The sequence below is a fragment of the Schistocerca americana genome, chromosome 7 (assembly GCF_021461395.2).
Source record: "Schistocerca americana isolate TAMUIC-IGC-003095 chromosome 7, iqSchAmer2.1, whole genome shotgun sequence".
Taxonomy (NCBI): Eukaryota; Metazoa; Arthropoda; class Insecta; order Orthoptera; family Acrididae; genus Schistocerca; species Schistocerca americana.
Window position 1 is genome coordinate 575,210,235 of NC_060125.1, and position 24,398 is coordinate 575,234,632.

At 41.6% G+C, this 24,398-nt stretch overlaps 1 protein-coding gene across 1 annotated transcript in view; it reads left to right on the forward strand.

Annotated features, from left to right (window-relative positions):
- The window catches only part of LOC124623100 (zwei Ig domain protein zig-8-like), a 235,041-nt gene that overhangs the window by 199,581 nt on the left and 11,062 nt on the right, over nucleotides 1-24,398 (forward strand). The window contains exon 4 of the mRNA XM_047148891.1: nucleotides 5,273-5,453. Within this exon, the coding sequence (XP_047004847.1) occupies nucleotides 5,273-5,453 (181 nt within the window). The remainder of the gene's footprint in view (nucleotides 1-5,272; nucleotides 5,454-24,398) is intronic.

Sequence of the window (24,398 nt, forward strand, 5' to 3'; positions counted from 1 at the left end):
GCTGTAGGCATGAGAATTACCAAATTTATAATCATTTAACTGCTGTAGGCATAAGACTTACAATATCTACAATTTGCTTTGTTTTGTTTGTACACTCCCCTTAAAATTACATCGCTAACTGAACTGTATTATTATAGACCGGATCTAGTGCGCGTTTTCGTCGTTTTTTGACAGCATGTCATGTGCAAACTAGCCATGAAACAAATTATTGCGTACTTGTGAAGAACTGTGTCGTGGGTAGAGGTTATGTGCGTTTCTGTACTTACATTTTTCATCCTGTTTCGTGTCTCTGGCTGGTGTCTGGATCAACTGTTATTTAGTGCATTGTTTTCACTCAGTTTTTCACAAATTTCCGCTCACTAATTCACCTCACATTCACTTTCAGAAAATGTGGCGACAAGTGGTTTGAGCAGACACTTCAGACAACATTCTCAATGAGAGATGTGATGTTTTAGTCGCTGCTCACTTGTTCATCATTGGTCTTGTGTTTTTTATGTTTCGTCAGAACTAGTGTGGTGTGGCTGCTGCGATGTATATATGTCTTCGAGTTAAGGATATGAGCCCCTTACTGCTATTAAAAAAGAGTCTATATAAGGTAGGATATCTACAATTTTACAACACTCAGTACTGCGCAGGATAGAGTAACAGTTCTGTTAAGGGTGGGTGAGCTGAGCCCCTTTCGGATACATAAGATATTGCAGTGCCTGTGTGATTCTAATTACTAATAGCACAGGCACTGTAAAATATCGTATTTATCTGCTGATACCGGGCAAGCGACTTTCACGTACAGCATCTGACCTGTGCGGGAACATACATCTTGGATGCACGGGTACAGGTCGCAGGCGCTTCGTTGACGACATGTGGGAGTTATGGGCCTGGCCGTGAGTGGTGCACAGATAGTCAAATGGTAAGGCGACCGCTTGCGATAAGCGGGAAATCCAAGTTCGAGTTCAGACCCGGCACAAATTTTCACTGTCGCCATTCCATTCTACAGCAGGTGTTTCTCCTTATTTGGAACTGCGAATACATTACATGTTCTTACGGATGCAGGGTGGCGCCTGTCAGGCGCCGTGGGCTCTAATGGGACAGCATTAATGAAGTATACATTGTATGTATGTATATATATATATATATATATATATATATATATATATATATATATATTTGTGTGTGTGTGTGTGTGTGTGTGTGTGTGTGTGTGTGTGTGTGTGTGTGTGTGAGAGAGAGAGAGAGAGAGAGAGAGAGAGAGAGAGAGAAAGAGAAATGGAAAGGCCACCCCTTTGACTTTTATTTGTAACTGGATAACCAACCATGAATGATTTAAGTTTTGTGTCCGCAGCAGTGCAGAGTGTGCTTTGTCTGACGCCATTACGTCAGAGTACGGAGCGGCTATTTCAAACTGTAGAAATACTCAAGCATTAATTCTAGGGACAGCTATTACAATATTTGAACTCCGAGGACAAGAAACTACATGAATTTATTATTTTTCTATTCTGACACTGAAAGTAACATTCAGTAGAACAACCTTAAACTTTTACGTAAATGAAATAGTTTCTGTGGCTGGTGCGTGAGATTAAGTTTTCTCTCAGTAATTAATTGGTGACTTTAAATAAAAATGTTTACGGCACCAGTGATGTTATTGGAAGACGTTGTGGTGTGATATATTGAGCATTTCAATATATATTTGTAGTGATAAGGTATGACAAAATAATTAATTATCGTCGTTCTCAGCAGCACATAAATAAGAATTATCAGAGATTATTTCTTTCTTTCAAATAATACTGTTATTGTTCCATAAGAACACGGAAGAAGCCAGTAGTGGTACTCACCTGAAGATGGCCAGAAGACTGCGCCGAAATATAGTGACAGGACGTTACTGACATCCGGCAGTTCTCCCGTGTTTTTATGGAACAATCAGTACGCAGAGAAACCTTTAAACGTCACATCAGTACTGTTATTCTTGCTGCTACATTTTCAAACATTTTACAATAAGACTTACATACCACCACAACAACTTTAAGCAGAGCCAAAACCGATTATAAAAGATATAATAATTGCCCCAGTGATTACCTATGACAGCCGTAAATCCTGGAAAGCTGAATGGAATAACAGTGACATTAACATGCATAACAGCACATCATAGGAGACACAAACAACAACTCCCACAAATGCAACTTCCCGACTGAATATGAACCGTGTAAGAAATGGACACACAAAAACTAAATCTACGTGCGCAAGTGGGGTTCAACTGACAATCCACTGTGTGTGAAAATTCTGAACAAACATTGCTACATATAGTACACGGTTCCCCTTTGCGAAGATTCTGTGGGAAATGACGAGATTTTATCGAGACCATCCCGGCTGGTAATGAGTGGCTGCCTCGTTTGAATTTAACTGTATAGTGTTTTATTGCTGCTCATCTACCAAAACTACGCTCTCATATGAACATAAAATATACTGGTGTTTGTTGTACTTTTATTATTATTTGTACTTTGGTATTGGAACATATATACCTGTATATTTTTAAATGGTTTACGTATTTTAATCATCGAAATATTTTTACTTGAATTTGTAACGTCATGCTATAAATAAAATTAAAAAACCTTCCATTATGTGTGGAGTTTGGAAGTCGGTAGTGTTAAATTATGGGGATGTTCTTCGAGTTAAGGATATGAGCCCCTTATTGCTATTAAAAAAGAGTCTGTATAACGTAGAATATCTACAATTTTACAACACTCAGTACATCACGCTCAGACATCACGCTCAAGCGATGTGTGGCAGTTGCCCTGTTTCTGTGCAACGATATTGCTGTATCAACTCTCTTGTCTAAGATTCTTTCCGCTTATTTTACATTCGCCCTGTTTATCTTACTGTGGCTCAACAGTTCGGAGGTGACGGTTGTTTTTATCAGTATGACAGTGTTCCCAGTCACAAAGTAACATCTCTGAGGAAATGGTGATTTTAGCTTTCAAAATCTTTTCTTAAAGAATTTGCTTTATTTACTAGCGATTCATCAAGAACATTAACACATTTAATCACACTAGGTAGTTGCCAGGAAGTGACTGATGGAAAATTACTTTTAACAAATATGAATTTTGTTCCTAGATGCCTTTTAAATAACAGATTTAAAATTATAAGCAGAAAAGCACCCTCGAAATGTCAAGTTACAATTTTATTTAGAGGCAAAAGAACAATATTAACAGTAGGAGCCTTCGGGCTGAGAAGCTTGCCTGCTCCCTTTCAACACGGCCGTAGTCATGACCGCTCACAACAATCTCTGAAAGAGTACTCTGGTGCAAATCTGCAACACACCAGATTCATTTAAAATAAATTTTTTTAACAACTCACACTAACACGTACATTATGCACCATGTAAGAGGGATAGAAAGGATACAAAACTCAAATTATTTGCCACCGAAAGTGTTTTTTTTCTTTTTTTAAAGGACTCCTGCGATGGAAGGGTGGCAACCTAAAATGACTACTTAAATAAAGACCCATGAAATGCAGTCTTACATAAAATGTACAAACATGCTCTACATTACACATATACTGCCTCTCAAGATGAAAGGGAAGATAAAACATATTTAAGGAATTCGGCCTTTACACCTTAAGCATTAAATTCGTTAGCACCGAATCCGACAAACATGACAGAGGCAGCTATTAACCTTACGGCAGACCGAAAGATAGACAAACAGAGACTAACTGCCTAACAAATGCGGACGGGAGACAGACGAGGAAGCTGGGGACGAGAGACTGACCAAGAAAAGAAGTAGAAGTTGACAAGTAAATGAAACAACGTATCACTAATCACTCAACTTCTAATAACTGCGATTTCTGGCAAAGAACTGGCACAGCACCCCCAAAACGCTCTATCGAACCATCCGCTGCCAGCCGCTTCAACTGACGCAGGAAGGCGCGCCGATCTCCCGTCTCACGGCGTCGCAGCTCGCCCAGCCTCTCGTGTCGGCCGCGAAGCCACTCCGCCTCGCTATACGACGCGGCCATTGGACTCACGGGGCGATCTCACAAGCGCCGACGCTCCGGGCGGACAAGTCATCTTGTGTCCCAGTGCGCGACCGACCAACCGGTCGATCCAACCGCCAATGACCATTGCCTGAGCAAACTCGAGCAGACTGGCGGCCTAACACATACTAGCACTCCGAACGACGGGCAGACACTAAATACCGCACACTGACACGGCTGACCAACTAAGCAGACTCGCCGAGACTGACCTAGCCTCACTCCGTCTGACTCACCGCCGACCTGATAACGCCCCTTAAATGTACGTGAACAGGCAACTTTTCCCCTTTCACACCAGAGGGAGACACCAAAGCTGCGATTTCCACAGCGGTGCTACCGCCAGAAACGGAAGGCGACTGTTTTACACTACGCTCTGCGGCGCGCTCTTCAAAACAGCAAATTTTAGAACGGCTCAGGTTTGTCAACTATAACATTCCTGAAACGAACAGGCCCGTCTATAGAATACTATTGGTATGAGCCACAATGTCGACCTCGACCCTGATCCCAGTGGGCATTATCACCACTTTCTCTGATTTCAGGAGGAATGTGGCGCCATTTCTCCGCAGAAAACCAGGCTGTCACTGAAAGTGTCCTCAGCAGAGTTCAAGCCATCACATCATAAAGTCAAAGTGTGCACACACCCAACATTAATGTCCAGGAATAGGTGTCCGGGTGGTTTTGATAGTGTATACTGGTTAATTTGAGAGCTCTGTGTGTAACGATCGACTTCAGTCACGGCTGGGATGGTGGGAGTGACAGTGGTGGGTTTTACAGCAGCCGACCTGAAGATTGTGCCTCAACAGTTCGTAGACGACGGTTGTTTTTATCAGTATGACAATGCACACAGTCATAAAGTACCACCTCTGAGGAAATGATATGTCAACTATAACATTCCTGAAACGGACAGGCCCGTCTAGAATACCGACGTGAAATCCATAGAATACCATTGGGTTGAGCCACATTGTCGACCTTGATCTGGTTCCCAGTGAGCATCATCACCCCTTTCTCTGGTTTCAGGAGGAATGGGGTGGCATTTCTACACAGAAAACCAGCCTCTCACTGAAAGTGTCCTCAGAAGAGTTCAAACCATCACATCATAAAGCCAAAGTGCGCTCACACCCTACATTAATGTCCAGGAATAAGTGTCCGGGTGGTTTTGATAGTGTATACTGGTTAATTTGTGAGCTCTGTGTGTAACGATCGACTTCAGTCACGGCTGGGATGGTGGTAGTGACAGTGGTGGGTTTTACAGCGCCCGACCTGGAGATCGTGGACGAGTCGGGCCGGTCGGCGCGCGAGCGCTACTACCAGACGGGCAGCGCCGTCGAGCTGTGGTGCCGAGTGCTGGGCGACACTCAGCCGCCGTCCCGGCGCACCATCTGGACCAAGGACGGGCGGCCGCTGCCGCTGGGCGCCGCCGCCGAGGACATCCCGTGAGTAGCCGAGCCAGCACGCTCTGGAAGGCCGCCCGCGACTCTGCAGACGGTGTGCGGATGAAGGTGCAGAACCATTCAGTTGACACGTAAAAGCTACACTACTGGCCAATATAATTGCTACACCTAGAAGAAATGCAGATGTTAAACGGTATTCATTGGACAAATATATAATACTAGAACTGATATGTGATTACATTTTCACGCAATTTTGGTGCATAGATCCTGAGAAATCTGTACCCAGATCAACCACCTCTGGCCGTAATAACGGACTTGATACGCCTCGGCATTGAGTCAAACAGAGCTTCGATGGCGTTTAAAGGTAGAGCTGCCCATGCAGCTTCTACACGATACCACAGTTCATCAGGAGTAGTGATTGGCGTATTGTGAAGAGCCAGTTGCTCGGCCACCATTGACCAAACGTTTTCAATTGATGAGAGATCTGGTGAATGTGTTGGCCAGGGCAGCAGTCGCACATTTTCTGGATCCAGAAAGGTCCATACAGGACCTGCAACATGCGGTCGTGCATTATCCTGCTGAAATGTAGGGTTCCGAAGGGATCGAATGAAGGGTAGAGCCACGGGTCGTAACACATCTGAAATGTAACGTCCACTGTTCAAAGTGCCATCAATGCGAACAAGAGGTGATCGAGACATGTAACCAGTGGCGCCCCATACTATCACACCGGGTGATACGCCAGTATGGCGATGACGAATACACGCTTCCAATGTGCGTTCACCGCGATGTCGCCACACACCAATGCGACCACCGTGATGCTGTAAACAGAACCTGGATTCATCCGAAAAAATGACATTTTGCCATTCGTGCACCCAGCTTCGTCGTTCAGTACACCATCGCAGGCGCTCCTGTCAGTGATACAGCGTCAAGGGTAACCGCAGCCATGGTCTCCGAGCTGATAGTCCATGCTGCTGCAAACGTCATCGAAGTGTTCGTGCAGATGGTTGTTGTCTTGCAAACGTCCCCTTATGTTGACTCAGGGATCGAGACGTGGCTGCGCGATCCGTTACAGCCATGCGGTACTAGTGATACGACGCCGGCGTTCCGTATTACCCTCCTGAACCCATCGATTCCATATTCTGCTAACTGTCATTGGATCTCGACCAACGTGAGCAGCAATGTCGCGATACGATTAACCGCAATTGCGATAATCTACAATCAGACCTTTATCATAGTGGGAAACGTGATGGTACTCGTTTTTCTCCTCCTTACACGAGGCATCACAACAACATTTCACCAGGCGACGCCGGTTAACTACCGTGTGTGTATGAGAAATCGGTTGGAAACTTTGCTCATGTCACCACGTTGTAGGTGTCGCCACTGGCGCCAACCTTGTGTGAGTGCTCTGAAACGATAATCATTTGGATATCACAGCATCTTCCTCCTGTCGGTTAAATTTCGCGTCTGTAGCACGTCATCTTCGTGGTGCAGCAATTTTAAAGCCCAGTAGTGTAATACGGAGCATGTGACGTAAATTGATAATTGATTATCGATTATTGAATCAAAGTCGTTTTCAACCCCTAGCAAGGGACTCTTTGATCCCAACCTAAACTGACATAAGTCTCAGTTTATTTTCATTTAAAATAACAAATTTTAATAACGACTGCAGAACACTGGCAACTGCTAGCTAGAGTACTTACGACACTCTGTTTTAGGATTGACGTAAGACATTCGCATTTCGAACGTTGAAAAAGTCAATTCCATCACCGTATGTTTTGCTGCCATGAGTTGTGGATCTATAACAAAACACTGCAATAGGCTAAAATGTTCCGCTGTGACCTCATTCGACTAGTTCCAAAATTCTCTCACATGTAACAGAAAAACTTTAATGAAATACTGAAAATGAGTTAATCGACTGTTCCGAAAAGTAACTTTCGTTCAAGTAATGGTATAATATAACACGTTATTGTGCTCTAGTATTTGTATTAAAATGATTGTATTTGCGGGAAACCGCAATAAATAAGATTTCTCGTAATTTCTTTCTCATTGAGGAGCAGAGCAACCATCATTGCTTATGTGGGCATTCTTCCTACTGCATCTCATACGCATCTAAAAGGAATGCAAAGATTTCAAAATAAAATTGCCTCCTAAGTTTTTTGCCATTTACGAGCCACAATAATTTTGGAGCACTATGAGCTCTTTGGAAACTCTATGTAAGAGAAACGAGAGCAGCCCAGACTACGCCCAGATCATCCATATTTTGTCCTTGCTCAAAATGATCGCAAGTCACTGTTAAACGATCGGCAAATAATCTCAGAGGCGCGCTTTGTTAATAGCAGAATGAATTCTTTTGCAGAAGGCGAGATGCATTGACCACATTGCTTCTCTTTACCATGACCTCCTGAGATCGCGGTTCCAGGTATCTTTTCTGTAACAAATATTAACAAAAAGCAAATCGTGTATCACTTAAAAAGTGCGAGGATTAAATATCATTAAAAAACATGAATATGACTCATTTTCTACATACATAATTATAATCAATAAGCTTATTCTAAGTCACGGGAAAAACTTACATACATTTCGTATGCTCTATTCAAAAGAAATAGACAAAGTGGTTACAGTTCGCAGACACGCTCCAAGATCCCCGATTAAATTTTGTTTTTTATAATCATACAATATTTCGTACTTCCGATTCATTATAGCCAGAGGTTGATTTGTCGGATATCTTTGATATCAATACACAGTTCATACACGTTTTATTATGTTTTTGACAGACAAGATAAAACAGTTCCTTAAAAAGGAGTTAACATTCACGCAGCAAGATCAGCTTGAATGAATTTCATATTTAGAAAGAGATAGGTTCTTTTCTCTTTTTCAAGTTGTACTTGAAGTAAAAATGAATATGTTTTACACATAAAAATCTAACCTGAGCGCATCACATGAATTAATAACATTGAAATATTTTTCACAATATTAATATCTCCATAATATTGGAAGAATAGCACATTTACAGAATCTAAGACAAATTTAGGAATAAGCACCAAAATTCTTTAAGACGAGGCATCAATTCAGGGTCTTTCTCAATTTCGGAAGTATTACATTTATCTCATTTTTTCTAGGGTGACACAAAAGGTTGTAGAAGGAGGACTTGACTCAAAGATGATATTGCTACATAAACAGCATTACATCTAATTTAATATACAGTGTCGTTGTAATTAAACTGACGGGGTTCCAAGTGCTGCAGTGTCGCCTGTATAAATCATAGGTACCTTCATTTATCGGTGCGCTCGTGGAGAATGCTGAAAAGATAATAATAATCATGCCACTAGGTGAAAATATGACACTGTACGCAATTTTAATTTGGTGTGTGCACAGGAAAAGTGCGAGGAGATCAAGTACACGATAAAGGTGGTTTAGCACCTTTATTAGGATATAGTTGGTTGGTTGGTTTTTGGGCAAAGAGACCAAACAGCGAGGTCATCGGTCTCATCGGATTAGGGAAGGACAGGGAAGGAAGTCGGCCGTGCCCTTTCAGAGGAACCATCCCGGCATTTGCCTGGAGCGATTTAGGGAAATCACGGAAAACCTAAATCAGGATGGCCGGACGCGGGATCGAACCGTCGTCCTCCCGAATGCGAGTCCAGTGTGCTAACCACTGCGCCACCTCGCTCGGTTAGGATATAGTCACAAGTTACAGACATGTTCAATATGATCTCCCGACACGCTGCATCTATGATGCAGCATGGTCTACAGCTGCTCGCAGCACAGCTGGTGTAATAATAATGATATGTCGTCGTATGTTACCCTTCGGATCCGGATACATACCTGATAGACCAGATAATTCAGACATTCCCACAACCAAAACTCATGTTAATTTAGGTGGAAATCAAAAATGTGGAAATGTGGGTGAGATCTTATGGGACTTAACTGATAAGTTCATCAGTCCCTAAACCTACGCACTACATAACCTAAATTATCCTAAGGACAAACACAAACACCCATGCCCGGGGGAGGACTCGAACCTCCGCCGGAACCAGCCGCACAATCCATGACTGCAGCGCCTTAGACCGCTAGACTAATCCCGCGCGGCGTGAATTTAGGTCCGGGGATCTGGAAGGCTCCACATCTTCCCGTAGACTTGAGATGAAGTGGCTGTTACTGTACTTTACTGGAAGCAAATCTTTCACCTAGCAAGCAACATTTGGTGTCCTCCTTTCTTGCATGGAACAGTGATGTGCGCGGAGTGCAGTGGATGTTTCTGAACAACATGTGGCGGAGTAGAACCCAATACGCAACAGTTCTGCGCATTCACGACAACGTGCAGAGTGAAATGTGCCTCGTCCGTCCGAAGAATATTTTCCAGTCACATGTCATCCATTTCTACGCTTGTCAAGTAATGGATGGTACAGTCACGGCATGTTAGCCTATCGTCGGGATTCATTTTGGGCGTGTTCTGAATGTTGTAGGGATAACAGTGTAAAATGAGCCGCAAAATCTTTCGAACTGTTGATCAGGAGTCAGTCGATACTTGTGATACAGCTCGATCATTGGGTGCAGAATTTGAGGCACGTGCTGTACGGTCGGTTGGCGCTACAGCAACTGCCTTGGGACTGGGCGGCCTCCCTCTTCCTGATGTACCACCTAACTCACATTCTCCTTCAAATTTCTTGATCATATTCTATAGCCCATTTTTTGAATTGGGAGCTCTTCGCCACTGTTTCTCTCTGTCATATTCCCGCTGTGCAGCGCTGCTCTTGCTGTCGTTCTGATAAAACAGTTTTACCAGCAGTGCACAGTCTTTCTTCTCAGTAGTCACTGGTAACACTTTACACAAACAGACACTTCACACAAGAAAACAACGCGCGTCGCCAACGAACAAACAGCATAACCGATGACAAAACCAGAAACATTTCACACTGTAGCTGTTTCTAGCGTCATATTTTCACTGGTGGCAGAGAGTCGAGTTATTATTCTTTCAGTTTACTGCTTGAGCAGTGATTAACGAAAACATCTACTCCGTTTCACAGTCCTTCTCTGAGACACACGGAACACTGTCAGTTTACTTATAACACTCGATACAATGAAAAATCTCGTTTTTGTTAAATCTAGTACAATTTGAACTAGTGCTAGCTTTCGAGCAGATTAATTCTTTCATAAAGTAGGTATTTATACTTTATTTTTGTAATCTCTTAAACTGGTGATGAGACGCATGTCTATATACAAGGTGCCCCACCCAACTCTGGCACCTCATGTAATTCCGAAATAAAACACAATACGAAAAATGTAATTGGTAATGGACACACCTACGTCACGGGCCAACACAATGGGCAGGAAATCACGCAGGACAAATGTAGACAAAAATCACTTTCAATATTATGTTACGTTTCTTTAACGGGCAAATGTATGCCTTTTCTACAGAAATTAAAACTAGAGATACAATTAGAGATGACTGACTTGCTTGCACCGTTTTAAGCTTCATAACTTCTGAAATACGTAGACTTTAAAGGATGGCAACGGTGCCACAATTTTTACCGTAATGCGCAGAGCAAGGGCTGCCTACAGTAGACTTCAAGACAGTGCAGGCAACCCGCATTACGGCATTACAACATTACGTCAGAAACAGTGGCACTGTTTCCATTGTTCAAAGTCTAAGTTTTCCAGAAGGTGTAATCCCTAGAGCAGTGAAACAAAGTCAGTCATCCCTAAATGTACCTCTAGTTTTCATTTCTGCAGAATAAAACAGATATGTCGTATTTAAAGCAAGTAACTTTGTGTTAAAAGTGATGTTTGTTGCATTTAAGCGTTGTCCACTCCTGCCGTTTGTGTGAACCCATGACAAAGATGCTCCCCTGGGCAATCGCAGTTTTCACATTTTGTTTCATTTCGGAAATATATGAGGTAAAAAATCGAGGTGGGGAACCCATACAGATGTTTAAGAAATGCCACACTGAAGTTTCAGTGTGAGCTGACGCTGAGGTTGGTCGGTGAGACTTGCAACAGCAGATTGCAAATAGATTGAAAAGTGGACTAATAAGTACATAAAAAAATAATAGATCATACCAAGAGGGATATCGGGAGGCAGGACAGGTAGTTGTCCAATCACATAGGAGTATCTACAGCAACAGTTATATCATTTATACTCCACCAGGGGTCTTACTATGAGTGGAACAGCGTCAATCGTGCACTACTATCATACCACCCAATCTTCATTTCATTAATAAATAATATATAGAAGTGTAATTGTTGACTTGTTGTTACGGGCACCACACAATCGATTTAAAGAATGACATCATTTCCACAAGGCTTTTACTTTAAATGAATACTTTATTAAGTAGTGCTGAATCTTTTCTGAAGTGTTGTTGTTCACAAGTGTACAAATGGATGCTGATACAGCGTGCTTGTAAATATAAACAAAGTCTCACGCCATACACGATTAACTAATGACTAGCTGATGGTGTTTTTCGAACTAGAAATCTACGCTAATCGCCTGGTCGGTATGACGTAGTTCTTAGAAGTGTAACTCTTGATAAGTTTGCATTTCTCTGCAATTATCGCCTTGATTACTTCATACTTTTAGTGCATCGTGTGTCCACTCTATAGATTACCAATAATTCTTTTTAAATATCCACCATTTCGTCTACACGATTAACTAATGACTAGCTGATGGCGTTTTTCGAACTAGAAATTTACGCTAATCGCCTGATCGGTATGACGTAGTTCTTAGAAGTGTAACTCTTGATAAGTTAGCATTTCTCTGCAATTATCGCCTTGATTACTTCATACCTTTAGTGCAACGTGTGTCCACTCTATAGATTATCATTAATTCATTTTAAATATCCACCATTTCGTCTGTAACATGTGCTACTTGACTTGGTTAAGCATACTCGAGCTACTCTCTGTTCGATTACACTACCTAGTGATGAAACATGTAGTACAATGTGTTAAACGTAGAATAACGTACAACTGTGGTTTAGAATAACAGGTACATCATTAGCAGACAGAATCTTAAGCTGTATCCTCACGGTCATTGTAGGTGTTTCTGGAAAACGTCGATTCTGTAAGAAAATCCTTTTTTCAGAATTATACTACTCCCTCTACAGTTTACAAATATTTTTTACTAAATATGAAGCAGGGGTGTGTGTTTCAGGAAGATAGAAAGTTCTTGCGATTTCCAGTCATGGCAAATGATAAACGGCTTCGCAAAGCCCAACAGAAGGGACATCAAAAACACGAAAGAATACAAACAGAAAAGGTAATTATTTCAAAAAGTAATCCTACCCACATATTAGCTAAAGCACGTATGAAACACTTTAGTACTAAGACAGCGGAATGTTGAGATGTTGAGGGGAAAGTGAAAAACATTGAGATAGGGAAGAATAAGCTTCTGTTAGGCATAATAAAGATTATAGAGAAATTAATTGGTAATTTTAGGGTAATAACGGCACAAGAAGAGAATAGCTCTTGAGGAATTCACTTTGCCCTGAATAAGATGTTCAGAGAGTAGTAATTTACTTAGAGCGAGACAGTAAAATAAATACAAAAACGATGCTAAAGGTACAATATAATTCTGATTCATATGTGTCAGGTATAAGAGAAGACAATGAAATGGAAATTATCTGAGGACAGTAAGGAATTAATGAATCATATTTAACGAACTTAATGAATGATGGTACCTCGAGGATTGAACGCTGTATATTTGTGTATGCAGTATGCGCCATAGCTTCGATACCAGTTTAGATAAATAAACAATAATTTCCTAACCTTAGAAATTATATTAGCTCTTTTACTCCATTATCACACTTTCTTTATGTTCCCATTCAATAAGGTTCTTTTGTCATGAGTCCACTTCGTGTTGTTTGTTAGTTTTATTTATATTATCAGTCAATCATTAATTATATTAGAGTGACATAGGTATTAATGAGAAATATACGTGAAACAGTAGCTATGTTGCTTGAATATACATTGATGCTGCAGTGGTTATCTGTTTAGGTTGGACGATGAAATGGAAATTATCTGTGGACAGTAAGGAATTAATGAATCATATCTAACGAACTTAATGAATGATGGTACCTCGAGGATTGAACGCTGTGTATTTGTGTATGCAGCATGCGCCAAAGCTTCGATACCAGTTTAGATAAATAAACAATAATTTCTTAACCTTAGGAACTATATTAGCTATTTTACTCCATTATCACACTTTCTTTATGTTCCCATTCAATAAGATTCTTTTGTCATGAGTCCATTTCGTGTTATTTGTTAGTTTTATTTGTATTATTAGTTAATCATTAATTATATTACAGTGACATAGGTTTTAATGAGAAATATACGTGAAACAGAAGCTATTGTCTAAAGAAAACTTGATAAATTGTTATTGCGTTCATCTCAGTTGCTTGAATATACAGTTTGATGCTGCAGTGGTTATCTGTTTAGGTTTGACTCGCCCATTCCCGAATCATATTCCTCCCTGCGAGCAAGAAATACTTTCATTGAAAAGATAGCCTATGTGAGCTTATTGATACACCTGAAAGACAGCCAAACAACAGTTATGACTATGATTCATAACAAGGTGTGTGGTTTGACCGAGAGCGAGTAAGCCTGAAAGCGGTAATCAACGTAGCAAAAAATTATATATCCATGCAACTGAGACGGACTAAATGCTCCCTCCAATACCAAAATGCCTGCCTCCGTCGGCCAGAGTCCGTGGAGCGAACAACAGCATTTACTGACACGACCATTGATCTGGTGTAACACTTGATATGTTTTATCGGATCAGGCAACACTCTTTCATTTATCCACGGAACAATCGCCATGATTCCGTGCCCACGATGTCGTTGCATCAACGCAGGGATATCCTGCTGCGGAAGCTCAAGTTCAACGTTTGCTTCCTGCACCTGCATTGTGCTCTGTCGCCATACCTACTACAGATCGCAGCCTATCATGATGTACAAAGCGAGCAATCCTCCGAAGTCTACACTGTGTGATGTGGCGTGTACATTTGTTACCCTGTCGCCTACTGGTGGTTCAACAACTTTTTCTACGTACTTAGGACAGTAGCACGCAGATTGTCGATTACATGTTTTGTTTCCGAGATGCTTGTTCTCAAGAGCCAGGCCATAGGCCTCTGCTGAATGTCGCTTGTCACTTGTGATGTAGAATTTCCCTATTTTTAACCTGTGTCGTCGCTAGAACAGTTCCTCATTTATCTCTGCTCTGCTTATATACTCTAAGTACCACGCCAGGTGTCCTCGACACCACCCTGGAACATTCAGACACGTGGTTGACCGTGATCGTAATATCTTGGTTCAGTAGTGAACATCGTTGATTAACTCAAAAAATGTTCAAATGTGGGTGAAATCTTATGGGACTTAACTGCTAAGGTCATCAGTCCCTAATCTTACACTCAACATAACCTAAATTTTCCTAAGGACAAACACATACACCCATGCCCGAGAGATGACTCGAACCTCCGATGGGACCAGCCGCACAGTCCATGAGTGCAGCGCCACAGACCGCTCGGCTAATCCCGCGCCGCCGTTGATTAACTGTAAGGCGGGAAATATTCTTACAGTCTCATAGCATTGAGGGTCCCCCTGGATAGGTCAGGCGTACACTACAGGCAGGAATCGGCTACAAGTGTAGCTGAGAACGTGTGGAGTGCACGTATAGGTTTTTAGGTTAGAGAATTCCATCACTAGACCAGAAAAGACGCCTCTTCAGACATGACAAGGTAGCAGTAGGCAAAACGCAACAGGGAATGACATTACTAATGTGGTAGTAGTATACTGTAAGGGCGTCTGTAGAAAGGTCCCAGAACTGTTGTCATTAATAAACAGACACAATGCCAACATAGTACTAGGGATGGAAAGCTGGCTGAAACCTGATGTAAAAAGTAATGAAAATCTAAACTCAGATTGAAATGTGTACCGTAGAGATAGGCTGGACAGTGAAGAGGAAGGCGTGTTTATAGCGATAAAAAGTGCAATAGTATCGAAGGAAATAGACGGAGATATGAAATGCGAAATTATTTGGGTGAAAGTCATGGTTAAAGCAGGTTCGAACATAGTACACTGAATGTCTCTATAGGTCCCTGGCTGGGCAGCTGTTGTGGCAGAACACCTGAAGGAAAATTTGGAAAATATTTCGAGTAGATTTCCCGACCATGTTATAGTTTTGGGTGGAGATTTGAATTTGCCAGATTTAGACTGGGAGACGCAAACGTTTGTAACGGGGAATTGGGACAAAGAATCCAGTGAAATTTTTTAAATGCATTATCTGAATACTACCTTGAGCAGTTAAACAGAGATCCGACTCGTGCCGATAACATGATATACATGGTGACAAATAGACCCGAACTATCTGAAACAGTTAACGCAGAACAGGGAATCAGCGATCATAAAGCGGTTACAGCATCGGTGATTTCAGCAGTAAATTGTTGTTGTTGTGGTCTTCAGTCCTGAGACCGGTTTGATGCAGCTCTACAGGGTACTCTATCCTGTGCAAGCTTCTCCATCTCCTAGTACCTACTGCAACCTACATCCTTCTGAATCTGCTTAGTGTATTCATCTCTTGGTCTCCCTCTACGATTTTTACCCTCCACGCTGACTTCCAATACTAAATTGGTATTCCCTTGACGCCTCAGAACATGTCTTACCAACCGATTCCTCCCTCTACTCAAGTTTAGCAACAAACTTCTCTTCTCCCCAATCCTATTCATTACCTCCTCATTAGTTATGTGATCTACCCATCAAATCTTCAGCAATCTTCTGTATCAACATATTACGAAAGTTTCTATTCTCTTCTTGTCTAAACTATTTATCGTCCATGTTTCACTTCCATATATGGCTACACTCGATACAAGTACTTTCAGAAACGACTTCCTGACACTTAAATCAATACACGATGTTAACAAATTTCTCTTCTTCAGAAACGCTTTCCTTGCCATTGCCAGTCTACATTTTATATCCTCTCTACTTCGACCATCATTAGTTATTTTGCTCCTCAAATAGCAAAACTCACTTACTACTTTAAGTGTCTCATTTCCTAATCTAATTCCCTCAGAACCACCCGAGATAACTCGACTACATTCCATTACCCTCGTTTTGCTTTTGTTGACGTTCATCTTATATCCTCTTCTCAAGACACTGTCCATTTTGTGTAACTGCTCTTCCAAGTCCTATGCTCTCGCTGACAGAATTACAATGTCATCGGCGAACGTGAAAGTTTTTATTTCTTCTCCATGGATTTTTATACCTACTACGAATTCATCTTTTGATTCCTTCACTACTTGCTCAATATATAGGTTGAATAACATCGGGGAGAGGCTACAAACCTGTCTTACTCTCTTCCCAACCACAGCTTCCTTTTCATGACCCTCGACTCTTATAACTGCCATCTGGTTTCTGTACAATTTGTAAATAGCCTTCCGCTTCCTGTATGTTACCCCTGCCTCCTTTAGAATTTGAAAGAGAGAATTCCAGTCAACATTGTCAAAAGCTTTTTTTATACAAATCCTAGAAATTTAGGTTTGCCTCTCCTTAATCTAGCTTCTAAGATAAGTCGTAGGGTCAATATTGCCTCACGTGTTTCGATATTTCTACGGAATGCAAACTGATCTTTCCCGAGGTCGCCTTCTACTAGTTTTTCCATTCGTCTGCAAAGAATTCGCGTTAGTATTTTGCAGCTGTGGCTTATTAAACTGATAGTTCGGTAATTTTCACATCTATCAACACCTGCTTTCTTTGGGATTGGATTTATTACATCCTACTTGAAGTGTGGGGGTATTTCAAGTGTCTCATAAATCTTGCTCACCACATGGTAGAGTTTTGTCAGGACTGCCTCTCCCAAGGCTGTCAGTAGTTGTAATGGAATGTTGCCTACTCCAGGGGCCTTGTTTCGTCTCAGGTCTTTCAGTGCTCTGTCAAACTCTTCACGTACTATCGTATCTCCCATTTCATCTCCATTTACATCCTCTTCCATTTCCGTAATATTGTCCGCAAGTAAATCGCCTTTGTATAGGCCCTCTATATACTCCTTCCACTTTTCTGCTTTCCCTCCTTTGCTTAGAACTGGGTTTCCAATTTAGCGCTTAATATCCATACAAGTGGTTCTCTATTCTCCAAAGGTCTCTTTAATTTTCCTGTTGGCAGTATCTATCTTACAACTATTGAGATAAGCCTTTACATCCTTACATTTGTTCCCTAGCCATCCGTGCTTAGCCAGTTTGCGGTTCCTGTCGTTCCCATTTTTGAGACGTTTATATTACGTTTTGGCTGCTTCATTTACTGCATTTTTATACTTTCTCCTTTCTTCAATTAAATTCAATATTTCTTCTGTTACCCAATGGTTTGTATTAATCCTCGTCTTTTACCTACTTGATCCCCTGCTGCCATCAATAATTCATCCTTCAAAGCTACGATTCATCTTCTACTGTATTTCTTTCACCCATTCCTGTCAATTGTTCCCTTATGCTCTCCCTGTAACTCTGTACAACCTCTGGTTTAGTCAGTTTATCCAGGTCCTATCTCCTTAAATACCCACTTTTTGCAGTTTCTTCAGTTTTTATCTACAGTTCATAACCAATAGATTGTGGTCAGAGTCCACATCTAGCCCTGGATATGACTTACAGTTTAAAACCTGGTTCCTAAATCTCTGTCTTACCAATATATAATTAATCTGAAACCTGTCAGGATCTCCAGGCTTGTTCCATGTATATTTATAATCCTCTATTCGCCTGACCAAAAGTCTTGTTCCTCCTGCCACCGAACATCACTACTTCCCACTATATCTAACTTTAACCTATCCATTTCCCTTTTTAAATATTCTAACCTACATTCCCGATTAAGGGATTTGACATTCCACGCTGCGATCCGTAAAACGCCAGTTTCCTTTCTCCTTATAATGACGTCCTCACGAGTAGTCTCCGCCCGGAGATCCAAAATGGGGACTATTTTACCTCCGGAATATTTTATCCAAAGGACGCCTTCATCATTTAACCATACAGTAAAGCTGCATGCCCTTGGGAAAAATTACGGCTGTAGTGTCCTCTTGCTTTCAGCCGTTCGCAGTACCAGCACAGCAAGACATTTTTGGTTAGTGCTACAAGGCCAGATCAGTCTATCATCCAGACTGTAGCCATTGAAAATACTGAAAAGGCTGCTGCCCCTCTTAAGAAACCACGTGTTTGTGTGGTTTCTCAACAGATCCCTCCGTTGTGGTTGCACCTAGGGTACGGCTATCTGTGTCGCTGAGGCACGAATGCCTCCAAACCAACGGCAAGGTCCATGGTTCATGGGAGGGGGAGGGGGTGGTTATAAATACAAAATCAAACAAAGGGTAACGCAGGAGTAGGTTTAATAATGAATACAAAAAATAGGAGTGCGGGTAAATTACTATAAACAACATAGTGGACGCATTATTGTGGCCAAGATAGACATGAAGCCCACGCCTACTACCATAGTACAAGTTTGAATGCCAACTAGCTCTGCAGATGACGAAGAAATTGAAGAAATGTATGATTAAAGAAAAGAAATTATTCAGATAGTGAAGGGAGACGAAAATTTAGTAGTCATGGGTGACTGGAATTCGGTAGTAGGAAAAGGGGGAGAAGGAAACGTAGTAGGTGAATATGGATTGGATGTAAGAAATGAAAGAGGAAGCTGCCTGGTAGAATTTTGACAGAGCACAACTTAATCATAGCTACTACTTGGTTCAAGAATCATAAAAGAAGGCTGTATACATGGAAGAAGGCTGAGATACCGTCAGGTTTCAGATAGATTATATAATGGCAAGACAGAGATTTAGGAATCAGATTTTGAATTGTACGACATTTCTGACCACAATGTATTGGTTATGAACTTTAAAACTGAAGAAACTGCAAAAATGTGGGAATTTAAGGAAATCGGACCTGGATAAACTGAAAGAACCAGAGGTTGTAGAGAGTTTCAGGGAGAGCATAAGGGAAAAATTGACAGGAATGGAGGAAAGAAATGCTGTAGAAGAAGAATGGGTAGCTTTGAGGGATGAAGTAGTGAAGGCATCAGAGGATCAAGTAGGTAAAAAATCGGGGGCTAGTAGAACTCCTTGGGTAGCAGAAGAAGTATTGAATTAAATTGATGAAAGGAGAAAGTATAAAAATGGAGTAAATGAAGCAGGCGAAAAGGAATACAAACGTCTCAAAAATGAGATCGACAGGAAGTGCAAAATGGCTAAGAAGGGGTGGCTAGAGGACAAATGTAAGGATGTAGAGGTTTATCTCACTAGGGGTAAGATAGATACTGCCTACAGGAAAATTAAAGAGACCTTTGGAGAAAAGATAACCACTTGTATGAATATCAAGAGCTAAGACGGAAACTCAGTTCTAAGCAAAGAAGGGAAAGCAGAAAGATGGAAGGAGTATATAGAGGGTCTATACAAGGGCGACTTATTTGAGGACAATGTTATGGAAATGGAAGAGGATGTAAATGAAGGTGAAATGGGAGATACGATACTACGTGAAGAGTTTGACAGAGCAGTGAAAGACCTGAGACGAAACAAGGCCGCTGGAGTAGACAACATTCCATTAGAACTACTGACAGCCTTGGGAGAGCCAATCCAGACAAAACTCTACCATGTGATGAGCAAGATCTACGAGACAGGCGAAGTATCCTCAGACTTCAAGAACAATACAATAATACCAATTCCAAAGAAAGCAGGTGTTGACAGATGTAAAAATTACCGAACTATCAGTTTAATAAGCCACAGCTGCAAAATACTAACGCGAATTCTTTGCAGGCGAATGCAAAAACTCGGGGAAGATCAGTTTGCATTCCGTAGAAATACTGGAACACGTGAGGCAATATTGACCCAACGAATTGTCTTAGAAGCTAGATTAAGAAAAGGCAAACCTACGTTTCTAGTGTTTGTAGACTTAGAGAAAGCTTTTGTCAATGTTGACTGGAATACTCTCTTTCTAATTCTGAAGGTGGCGAGGATAAAATGCAGGTAGCGAAAGGCTATCCACAATTTGTACGGAAACCAGACGGCAGTTATAAGAGTCGAGGGTCATGAAAAGGAAGCAGTGGTTGGCAAGGGAGTGAGACGGATTTGTAGCCCCTCCCCGATGTTATTCAACCTAGATATTGAGCAAGTAGTGAAGGAAACAAAAGATGAATTCGGAGTAGGAATTAAAATCCATAGAGAAGAAATTAAAACTTTCAGGTTCGCCGATGACATTGTAATTCTGTCAGAGACAGCATAGGACTTGGAAGAGCAGTTACACGAAATGGACAGTGTCTTGAAAAGAGGATATAAGATGAACATCAACAAAAGCAAAACGAGGGTAATGGAATGTAGTCGAGTTATCTCGGGTGTTTCTGAGGGAATTAGATTAGGAAATGAGGCACTTAAAGTGGTAAAGGAGTTTTGCCATATGGGGAGCAAAATAACTGATGATGGTCGAAGTAGAGAGGATATAAAATGTGGACTGGCAATGGCAAGGAAAGCGTTTCTGAAGAAGAGAAATTTGTTAACATCGAGTATAGATTTAAGTGTCAGGAAGTCATTTCTGAAAGCATTTGTATCGAGTGTAGCCGTGTATGGAAGTGAAACATGGACGATAAATAGTTTGGACAAGAAGAGAATAGAAGCTTTCGAAATATGGTGCTACAGAGGAATGCTGATGATTAAATGGGTGGATCACATAGCTAATGAGGAGGTATTGAATAGGATTCGGGAGAAGAGAAGTTTGTTGCTAAACTTGAGTAGAGGGAGGAATCGGTTGGTAAGACAAGTTTGTAGCACAACTTGACTGGATGAAGGTATCGGTTTGTACGATATGTTCTGAGGCATCAAGCGATCACCAATTTAGTATTGGAGGGCAGCGTGGAGAGTAAAAATCGTAGAGGGCGACCATGAGATGAATACACTAAGCGGATTCAAAAGAATATAGGTTGCAGTAGGTACTAGGAGATGGAGAAGTTTGCACAGGATATAGGAACTTTGAGACCTCCATCAAACCAGTCTCAGGACTGAAGACCACTACAACAACAACATCCCTGTATTGGCCTGACAAAAAGTCTCGTTCCTCCTGCCACCAAACTTCACTAATTCGCACTATATCTAACGTGAAACTATCCATTTCTCTTTTTAAATTTTCTAAGCTACCTGCCCGATTAAGGGATCAGACATTCCACGTTCCGATCCACAGAGCGACAGTTTTCTTTCTCCTGGTATCGACATCCTCTTGAGTAGTCCCCGCCCGGATATCCGAATGGGGGACTATTTTACCTCCGGAATATTTTACCCAAGAGGACGCCATCAGCATTTAACCATACAGTAAAGCTGCATGCGCTCGGGAAAAATTACGGCTGTGGTTTCCCCTTGCTTTCAGCCGTTCGCAGTACCAGCACAGCAAGGCCGTTACTACACATTAGACTCTGTTGTGGTTGCATCGCTGAGGCACGCAAACCTCTCCACCAACAGCAAGGTTCATGGGGGGGGGGGGGGGGGGGGGCAGTAGTAAATAGAAATATTAAACAATGTAGCAAGATTTTTTTTTTTGTTTAACAAAAGTGACAAATAGCAGATTTCAGAGTACTTGATGGATCAACACAAAAGTTTTATCTCAACGACAGATAGTGTTAAGGATCAGTGAGCCAAGTTGGAAACCATCGTACAAAATGCATTAGATCAGTATGTGCCAAGCAAGGTCAGAAGAGATGGAAAAGAGCCACTGTGGTACAACAACCGAGAAAGACAACTGCTACGGATGCAAAGGGAACTTCACAGCAAACATAAACATAGTCAAAGCCTTGCAAACAAACAAAAATTACACGAAGCGAAATGTAGTGATAGGAGAGCTACGCTAGATGCGTTCAACGAATTCGAAAGTAAAGTTCTATGTACTGACTTGGCAGAAAATCCTAAGATTTCGGTCTTATGTCAAAGTGGTAGATGGATCAAAACAAAATGTCCAGACACTCTGTGACCAAAATGGTACCGAAACAGATGATGTCAGACTAAAGTCCGAAATACTAAATGTCTTTTTCCAAAGCTGCTTCACAGAGGAAGACTGCACTGTAGTTCCTTCTCTAGATTGTCTCACAGATAACAAAATGGTAGATATAGTAATAGATGACAGAGGGATAGAAAACATTTAAAATATCTCAAAAGAAGAAAGGCCGATGGACCTGATGGGATACCAGTTCTATTTTACACAGATTACGCGAAGGAACTTGCCCCCCTTCTTGCAGGGGTGTACCGTAGGTCTCTAGAAGAGCGTGGCGTTCCAAAAGATTGGAAAAGGGCACAGGGCATATCCGTTTTCAAGAAGGGATGTCGAACAAATGTGCAGAACGATAGACCTATATCTCTAACGTCGATCAGTTGTAGAATTTTGGAACACGTATTATGTTAGAGTATAATGACTTTTCTTGAGACTAGAAATCTACTCTGTAGGAATCGGCATGGGTTTCGAAAACTACGATCGTGTGAAACCCAGCTCGCGCTATTCATCCACGAGATTCAGACGGTCGCAGACACGGGTTCCCAGGTAGATGCCGTGTTTCTTGACATCCGCAAGGCGTTTCATACAGTTCCTCACAGTCAGTTAATGAACAAAGTAAGAGCATGTGGACTATCAGACCAATCGTGCTATTGGATTGCAGAGTTCCTAGATATCAGAACGCAGCATACCATTCTCAATGGGGAGCACTCTTCCGAAGTAAGAGTGATTGCAGGTTTGCCGCAGGGGAGTGTCGTACGACCGTTGCTATTCACAATATATATAAATGACCTTGTGGATAACATCAGATGTTCAATGAGGCTTTATGCGGATAAAGCTGTAGTACATCGAGAGGTTGTACCAATTGGAAATTGTACTAAAATGCGCTAGGATCTGCAACGAATTGACGCATGGTGAAGGGAATAGCATTTGAATCTCAATGTAGACAAGTGTAATGTGCTGTGAATACACAGAAAGAAATATCATTTTCATTTACCTACAATATAGCAGATTAGAAACTGGAAGCAGTTAATTCCATAAATTATCTGGGAGTAGGCATTAGGAGTTATTTTAAATGGAATGACAATATCAAGTTAATCGTCGGTAAAGCAGATGCCAGACTGAGATTCATTGGTAGAATCCTAAGGAAATCCGGTCCGAAAATGAAGGAAGTACGTTAAAGTACACTTGTTCACCCATTGCTTGAATACTGCCCTCCGGTGTGGGATCCGTACCAGATAGGGTTGACAGAAGAGATAGAGAAGATCCAACGGAGAGCAGCGCGCTTCGTTTCAGGATGATTTAGTAATCGCGTGTGTTACGGAGATGATAGATAAACTCCAGTGGAAGACTCTGCAAGAGAGACGCTCAGTAGCTCGGTACGGGCTTTTGTTGAAGTTTCGAGAACATACCTTCACCGAGGAGTCAAGCAGTATATTGCTCCCTCCTACGTATATCTCGCGAAGAGACCATGAGGATAAAATCGGAGAGATTAGAGCCCACGCAGAGGCATACCGACTTCCCATGAACAATACGAGACTCGAATAGAAGGGAGAACCGATAGAGGAACTCAAGCTACCCTCCGTCGCACACCGTCTGGTGGCTTGCGGAGTATGGATGTAGATTTAGAAAGAGGAGGAAAGCGATGTCGAAATATTATAGTTTCACAGATTTCTAATGAGGCGCGAAAGCAAGTCGATATAAACGTGTCATACTTTAGCAAGTGCTGAAATGATGCAGAAGCGCACTTTACGGTAAGGGAGTCTTCCAAAACAGTGTTATTGTCAGTATACCGAAGATGACAAGGACAGATAAATGTGAGATTTGTTGCAGCAGTTACCCCGTTCCTGACTCATGATACTGTTTAGCTTTCTCGCTTGGTTCAGTTATAACGCACTGACCGCACGATTGAATGAACCACACTCCAATCCAGTCTTCCGTGTTCACAAACCTACGGGAGTTGCTAACACAAACCCTGAAGTGGCACATTGTAGGTTGCGCAGAAAAAT